The sequence below is a fragment of the Octodon degus genome, unplaced genomic scaffold, assembly GCF_000260255.1.
Source record: "Octodon degus isolate 3935 unplaced genomic scaffold, OctDeg1.0 scaffold00329, whole genome shotgun sequence".
NCBI lineage: Eukaryota > Metazoa > Chordata > Mammalia > Rodentia > Octodontidae > Octodon > Octodon degus.
In genome coordinates, this window is record NW_004524905.1 from 52,459 (window position 1) to 60,682 (window position 8,224).

Consider the following 8,224-nt stretch of genomic DNA (forward strand, 5'->3'; position numbering starts at 1 on the left):
CTGCTACATAGAAGACAGAATCCAGAAAAGACATGTACAGGCTGGGAACAGACACACAGATTTGATTATTCACATTTTACGTGTGTATATTATTAAAATGACCACAATACTTGATTCAAGGAGAAAGAATCATGGGTCAAAAAATTTGACTAAATTATAAACAAAGTAATCAAGCTATTTGTGAGGTCTGTGGACAGCCCGTGGCAGGTGGCCCCAGCAAGGGGCTACTGGGTGGAAAGGACAGCGCACTGGACATGGAATTAACTCCTCTGAAAGGGCACTCGTCCTTTTGTCCTGGGAGACTGCCGGGGGCATGTTAGTGCCTGTAGGGCCAATGCCTGCCTGATGGGACTCGGCTGTAGGAAAAGCCTTCATACCCCAACGGCGCCTCTGTGTTGAGCTTGGGAAATCTGAGTGCATTTCTGTGTGTGTGTGTGTGTGTGTGTGTGTGTGTGCGCGCGCGCAAGTAAAGATGTGTTTTTCAGGAATGCTGTGGTTATTGCTAACCAAGGGGAAACCTGTTTGCTTCTACACATTATGGGATTAAGGAGAAGTGAGGAAAAAATATGACCTAAATATCCAGTTATCTAAAGGGCTGGCTCACCATTAACTATGGCTTCTAGTTAGATGAATGCTTTCATCACTACACGTGACCTACAATTATCAGGTAAAAATCAGCAAGTCATCGGCAGCTGGACGCTGTGGTCTGTGCTCATTTGCCATGCGCATATCCTCTTTGGTGAACTGTCTGCTCAAGTCTGTTCTAACAGGGCTCTTCATTTTCCTGCCGGTGGAGGTCTTCGTATGTTTTGGCCACCAATCCTTCTTCAGACACACTATCTGCAAACCCTTGCTCTCAGTCTCTGACTGCCAACGGGTGGCACAGCAGCACAATGGTGTTACTTTTAAAGTCTCTCCTTACACTCCTGCCATTTCCACCCCCAAAAGAGGTACAGAATCTTTAAACTCTGCAGCAGAAAAAGGTCAAGTTTAAGAGTTAAGATCGTGCACAGGGCCCCTGAAAAGGCAAAGGAAAGTTCTCACAGTACATGGAATGTGGCCCTCAGGGATTGGGGACCAACTTGGTGGCAAAACAGAAAAACAAAACAAAACAAAACAAAAAGCCACAAAAACCAGTGATCATGAATGACCGTATGTGCACCACATTAATGTCCTGGGGGAAAGCAACTAAAAACGATTCCACTGGTCTCAGGAAATAAATAGCGAACAAGCACATTAGTACTGGACACACATAGCGAAGTACTCCTACTTGCATGGATATCACCATTTACCTCCTGATTCCAGGTGAGAAGGACCACAGTGGTGTGTCTGTCACGTGTTTGAGTTCTGAAGCATGCATATCATTTCTTGAAGTGGCACTTTTAATCTTAAGAGTGAGTGTACCCAGTCTATAGGTTGTCCATTTCCCAGATGGTTTTCAACTGTTAGGAAACCATTCACCTTTCCTACATGTTAATAAATTATCATATCAGGATTTTGCTGGGTCAGGGAACATGATTATAGGGCAGAGACAATGGACAAGCACACTGGGCCTGGTAAGGACAAAACCCAGCAGCCCATCTCCGGTTACAACCCGAGGGAACATGTATGTTCCAGGCATCCCCTCTCCTGTGTCCCGAGAATGTCCTTGGTGTCTTCCCATGTGGCTGGTATGGCATCAGAAGGCAGAGGAACAGCAGCTCCTCCATTGACGGTGACAGTCTGTATATCCCACGGCCTCAGCCTAATGGATCCTAGGGACGTCACCAGCCTGGCATCTCATGTAGTCATGTGTGAGGGAAACTGCTCTGTTCCAACGGGAAACTAAAAGGTTGAGGAAGTGATCCCAAGCCAGCATGATGTCATTGTGCCCTGGGACGCGACTCTCTCCAGGAGACCAGCGCAGCCTAGAGCTCACAGGCATGGGGACAGAGCTCGAAGGCCACAGTTGTCCTCTGCCAGGCTGACCAGCCCCTTACTTGCCTCTTTCGGGCTGCAGGCTATCAAGCAGGCATTTTAGCTGCTCTTCGCCCAGGTGGATTTTGTCCTCCAGTTCCCGCTGCTCAATGATGAGTGCCGACTTCATCTTCACGAAGTGCTCATAGTCTGCCAGGCTCTCCTCGCTGAGGTAGGCGGCCAGGATGTCGAACACAATGCGTTCGCGGCGGTCCAGGTTCTCTTTGAGCTCCTTGGCATCCTCGTGCTGCTGGATGAGGACTCTCTGCTTCTCCAGCAAGGACTGCTGTGGAGAGACAGACGGGAGCCTGTTGGTGACCAGAACTAAGGCAGAAGCCCTGTTTCTCCCACCCCTATGAGGGGCGGTCCTTGGGACCACAGATGGTCCATCAGATGGCCCTTGGGGATCCCCATGTCATCAGAAACAGGATGGGACTCACACAGAAATGCCAGGGGTACAGATGGCATGTGCTGTGTGACTGCCAGAGGCTCCTGCCCAGCCCTCCGGGAAGCCCTGAGCGGACCGCCTGGGCTCTTTCCCATTGTCCTGGCCTCATTTTCTCCCAACTGCCTTAAACAAGTAACAGCGATTGTGGTGAACAGTAAAAATGATCAGGGGACCAGAAGGCACAGAATCGGGGGGGGGGGGGCTCAGACGGGAAAAGGACTTGCAGACACTGTTTGCATCAAAGCCATTTCTACAACAATGCTGTGGGAAGGTTCGTGAGAAGGGAAGATAATGCAATTCCAGGCCAGGATGTCTCAACATCCTGACAAGAGAATGTGTAGGTGCAGAGAGGAGGACATAGGAAAAAGCAAGACAGGGGCCAGGATGGTGAGTGGTTGCGCTGCAGACCACAGACAACCCTGCTCCCAACATGGGAAACCAACACTCTCTTCTCACAGAACATGCACCTTGCTCTCCTATTTAATCCAAGTTGAAGGAAAACTCGGAAGGGAAGGGATGGGCGCAGTGTCCTCATGCTTAGGCTGGAAGGCACCAGGCATTCATCTCCTTAGGTCAGGTTTCTCTCTCTGCTGTGGGGCCTCGCACATGCGAGCGGAAGCCCATGCTCTGCCAGTGTGCTCCCCCTGGAAGCCAGGGTCCAGACCTGTGGCTGAGCACCAGGGCAGCCGCTCCACAACCACAGGGGTGCTACGAGGCCTCACAGCGTGCTGCAACACACCAGTCCCAGAAGGGACTCGGCAAGGCAGAACTAGTATCATGGCCACGGAGCAGTGGCCAGAAAGGGTGAGTGCCCTCAACACGCCGCAACTTCCAGCTTGCTTCTGAGGAAGGCCTTGGTCCTCAGTGCGAGTAAAACAAAAACATCACATATTGTCACTGGAAGAGGCTCAGGCAGGCCAACTTCCTCCAAGGGAAAGTGAAGTAAGATGTTGTCCAATTCTGGAAAAGCAGTGCAGTTCACAAAAAAATCAGCCAGAGTCACCAATGTCTGGCAGCTGCACAGAAGACAGACTGTGTGTGGGTGCATTTATGCCTGTGTGCATTTGTGCACATGCGCATCTGTGTTTCAGCAATAATAAACAACCATTTGCAAGGCCTACTGCATGTATGATCAGAACAAGGTGCTTTACCAATAGTATTTGACCTAGGAGCTAAAGCCAACAAGGAAGAAAGTATTTCCCTTATTTTGTATATAACCAAAGTGAAACAGACCTTCTAAGGGATATCACTGCAGGAGTTGGGGCAAAGTCAGGCAAACCTTGTGACACTGTCTAGACTGCTAGACTCACTCGTGTTAAATCACAGAGGCAACAGTATTAAGGTGTTGTCTACCACTGAGTACTTCTGGTTTTTTGGCGGGGGATGAGCTCAGGCAAAGGTTAACACATGGTAAAGTTAAAAGAAAGCCTGCACTCTAGGAAGAAGTCCTTGAGAGTAAAGACCAAGGGGAAGATCTGAAAAGCATCTAAAGAATGGAGATCCCAGCAGTGCTGGGCCCAAAGGCTATGGCTAAACTCATGGAACCTTTGCAGCATCTACTGGCCCACCCTTAAAAAAAGTGGTCATGGGCACCAGCTTTGCACATGGCCCTGGCCCTGTACGGAGCCTGTTCTCCCAGCACTCTGAGGACAGCCCACCTGGCCCACCCATTGGCAACAGATGTGTGTGTGTGTATACCCGATCGCCAGGAGAAGGGCTGTCCTCTAAGTTATTGAGGGCGTTTTCCACCCGGGCCAGGCGGCCTGACAGTGACAGTAGCAGGTTCACCACTTTGTCCAAGTCCCCGATGAACATCCGGAACTTGTCGAACTCATTGGGTTTGCAGACGTCTTTCGCGACAGCCTCCACCTCGTCCCCCAACGCGTTGTTGGCCTGGATGTCCTCGAGCAGGCTTTCTCGGGCTTCCCGGAGCACCTGCAGCTTGCGGCTAATGCTGTCGATGAGCTCCTGCTGCAGGGAAGTGGGGCAACATGGAAACACTCATTAGCATAGTCTGTGTGGGGCCAGCAGCCTCACACGCCTCTTGCATGTAATCCTGCACAGCTGGATGAATGTGTTTTTGTTTTTGCAGTAATGGGCACTGAACCCAGGGAAGGCGAAGTTACAGCCCAGCCTGATGCTCCTGCCTCAACCTCCCACAGCTCGCACCACAGAAGCGTGTTACTGCACCTGTTCATGAGGTTCATTTTCCCACCATCAAATAGTAAAGGATCTATGTAAGACCAGCAGAAGCAGAAGGACGCTGGGTAAACTATTAACACTTGATAAACAAATAAAATTCTATACAGTATACAAATATATAAGAAAATAAAATACACAACCTCTTTCATTCAGTTACTGCCCTGTCAGAGCACAATTACACTGTGCACTGTCCCTCTATGCACGCGCAGGGCCTATTCGATGTCCTGGGCTTTGGCCCCTGAAAGCTTCCGTGTTAAGACCGAAAGATGGAGAAGCTGTTGTGTCTCATGTATGGTACTGAATCCCATTTCTCAAAAATGCCCTCTTCATCGACTTAATTAAAAATTAGGACCCATCAAGAGATGCCAGTGGAAGCCATGCGTAGTGGTGCACACCTGTGATCCCAGCACTCAAGAGGCTGAGGCAGGAGGATCACTGTGACTTCGAGACCAGCCTGGACTACAAAGTGAGCTCAAGGCCAACCTAAATTGCATAGCAAGACCCTGTTTCAGAAAGACACAGACAGACAGACAGACAGACAGACAGACAGACAGACAGACAGAGATATACACACAGATGTCAGTGGAACCTAAAACTCATGTAATAAAACCTATTGACTTCATTTTCACCAAGATACACATAAATGGCTCACAGAATTTTTTTTTTTTTTTTTTTTTTTCGGAACAGGGGTTTGTACTCAGGCCCTTGCGCTTGCCAGGCAAGTGCTTATGCTTATTCTACTGAGCTATCTCCCCGGCTCCCAGCTAAAAGAATTTGCCACTTAAAACTTTTTTGGTGGAAGATGCTGGGGCTGGAGACGCGAGTCAGGGTATCATGTGTGCTAAGCCAGTGCTCAGGCCCCAAGTTGAGTCCCTGCAACCATTCTGGAAGGCGTGTTCTGTGGCACGAGGTAAATTCACACTGCTGTGCAAACAATACCAGCATGCACCTTTTGAATCCTTCACCTCCCTCAACGGAATGGTGTCATTAGTAAACATTAAATACAGCCCCCACACCAGCCCTTTGAGGGGATCATTTTTAAAGCATAAACTAAAGATGAGCTACTATAAACCCTTTAGAGCAGGTGACGCCCTGCAGTGAAGCAGCACCGTATGGCCCGATGTGAGTTATGACAAAAGCAGTAGAAGCTTTTTGCCACTGGAGAAAAACCCTCAGGATGGTGGCACAGGAGTCAGGTAGGGAAGTCTTCCTCTGAAAAGTACCTTCTTCCAACGCAGCTCGCCTCCATGCCACGAACCTGCTCACGGCACAGGCCAAGGGTTACCGGCCCCACCAGGGTGAGCGCGAAAGCAGCAGCGGTCAGCAGGCAAGCCTCCGGCTGCCTCTGAAGAGCTCTGGCCCGCTCGCCCTGCTCGCCGTAAAGCAGTTTCATCCAAGAACGCTGTGCTTCCCTCGGGCGAGGGCCATGCGGACAGTCAGATAGTGCTCAGACACACAAACCAAAGGAAGACAGGAAAGGCCGATGAGGACTCCTATCGTTCAGGGAACAGTGGAGCAGGAGGTTTTCAGTCAAGTCAGGACAACAGGCAAGGATCTGGCAACTCTGTACCTCTTTTCAGCGTTGAGCTTTTCTTCTGAATGACGTGAGTATCTAAACCAGGGCCATGTTCTCAGTTTGGGTTTTGGAGCTGGTATTATTATCATTCCATTTTTTTATTTGTTTACTTGGTACAGAGTCTCACTATATAGCTCAGACTCATAGTGATCCTCGTGTCTCAGACTCCCCAGCACTAGGACTACAGGTGTGTGCCACCATGCCTGGTTTCAGTGGCTGGCTCGGTGGAGTGCAGGGCTGGCATGGCACATGGTACCGGGGATCGAACCTGGGTCCTTGCGCTTGCCAGGCAGGGGGCTTAGACTGCCAAGCTATCTCCCCAGCCCGGAAATGGCTGAAATAATCAACTGATCATTGGCTTGGAGAGTAGGAGATGGAGGCTGCCTTCCATCATCCAGGACAGAGCGTCCTACAGCAACGCAGGAGCAACAGCACTCATCCACAGCGCTGCTGCTCAGATGGTGGCCATCACTGAGCGGAAAGGGCTTAGCGTGGCGCACACCAGCTGCGCGGGGCACTCAGTTATCATCAGCGTGGGGTAGGAACAGTGGCCCCCTTTCACACAACACGAGTGAATCAAAACCACCATCCTGGTCCTGTGGTCCATTTGATCAGGAAAGGTCAGTCCTCACTAGGAGAAACCACTGTAGAACGCCTGCATTTCCCACTGAGGCCTGCCTCCCAGAGGCTCTGTCCAGAGAATCTCCATCTAGCATGTCTGTAAGCAAAACAAACAGGAACACGCTGGCACATGAGAAAGAGCTGCCTCCTCTGGCTCCACCTGCCGGCCTTTGGCCGACTGGCTTACCCACTTGCCTGAAGATTAACAGTAAGCAGTTTTCCAGGCTGCAAGACCCCAGTGCGATCAAGATACACCGTTTTTCCCCAGGAAGGACCATATGGGATATATAAATTGCTGTGGCTTCTCTAAGTCAGGCTCTTGATTCAACACAGGGTGGCAAGGCATTTTCTTTCCCTGCAACTTCAATAATAAACACATGTCAACTCCCTATACATTTCTACACTTTCTTCGGTGGTGCTGAAGATGGAATCCAGAGCCTTGCTCATGTTACGCAGGGCTGTATTTTGCATCCAGTATGAGAGCAGGACTTCAAAACATACATTGGTCAGGGCATCTTGCGACTGGGCAGTCTAAAAGGACTCTGAATTCCTTTATTGATTCTTTTACATGCCATGCCACACATTTTTTTTTTTTTCTGCAGAACCGGGAATTGAACTCAGGCCCTTGCGCTTGCCAGGGAGGCACTTATTCTACTAAGCCATCTCCCCAGCCCCTGTGCCACACAATTGTTGTTTATTCATTTACTTAATTCATGGTGATGTTTAATAAAAGTATTTATGCTTCTTTGTGAAAGGGCCATTTAAATAGCATACACATTGGCTTCTTTTTTTTGTACTGGGTATTGAATTCAGAAACTTGCACTTGCCAGGCAGGCCCTGTGCCCCTGAGCTATACTTCTGGCCCCAGACACTGGCCCTAAATGATGCTGAGGTGGGACTTGGCCCAGAGCGGCACACAGACGAACAACTCAGACACATAATGCTGAGTCTGCTCCCCAGATCTATTTTTTGAGACAGGATCTCACTAAGTTGTTCAGGCCAGCCCAGAACTTGTGACCCTCCTAAGTCTCAAGGTAGGTGAGATTCCAGGTGTGAGCCCCTATACCCAGCTTCCTTTGCTTATTTCTTATACACATGCCACTCTGGGAGATAAGGGTAACCATGTGCTGGAGTGACCAGCCCTGTTATACCCCTCACCTCTCACTCTGGGCTAAGGCTTGGGGGTGGAGCAGACAGTTCGCTTCCTCCTGTGTGGTGGGCTCTAAGCACCCGTCTTTGGTTTCACTCAATGGGAAAAGCAATGGTTTTACTCTGTGGGCCCTGTGCCCACCTCTCTGTTCCCCCAAAAACCATAATCTTCAAAGACTTCAAATTTAAACATGTCTATCATATTTAAAAATCAATTGGCCAAGACCCAGTCCTTGCCCAGGTCCGGTGAGTGTGTGGAGAGCTTCCTGCTA

The 8,224-nt window shown here is 49.7% G+C and overlaps 1 protein-coding gene across 4 annotated transcripts in view; it reads right to left on the bottom strand.

The window, feature by feature from the left end:
• Positions 1–435: 435 nt before the first annotated feature.
• Shroom2 (shroom family member 2) overlaps positions 436–8,224 on the bottom strand; it is a 173,411-nt gene continuing 165,622 nt past the window's right edge. For 2 of the 4 annotated variants that reach the window (XM_023708092.1, XM_004647821.2), the window contains 2 exons: positions 4,103–4,375; positions 436–2,242 (listed from right to left, as the gene is read on the bottom strand). In XM_023708092.1, coding sequence (XP_023563860.1) covers positions 1,976–2,242; positions 4,103–4,375 — 540 coding nt within the window. In that variant the 3' untranslated portion in view covers positions 436–1,975. The remainder of the gene's footprint in view (positions 2,243–4,102; positions 4,376–8,224) is intronic. The other 2 variants (XM_023708089.1, XM_023708090.1) reach the window with 2 other exon arrangements.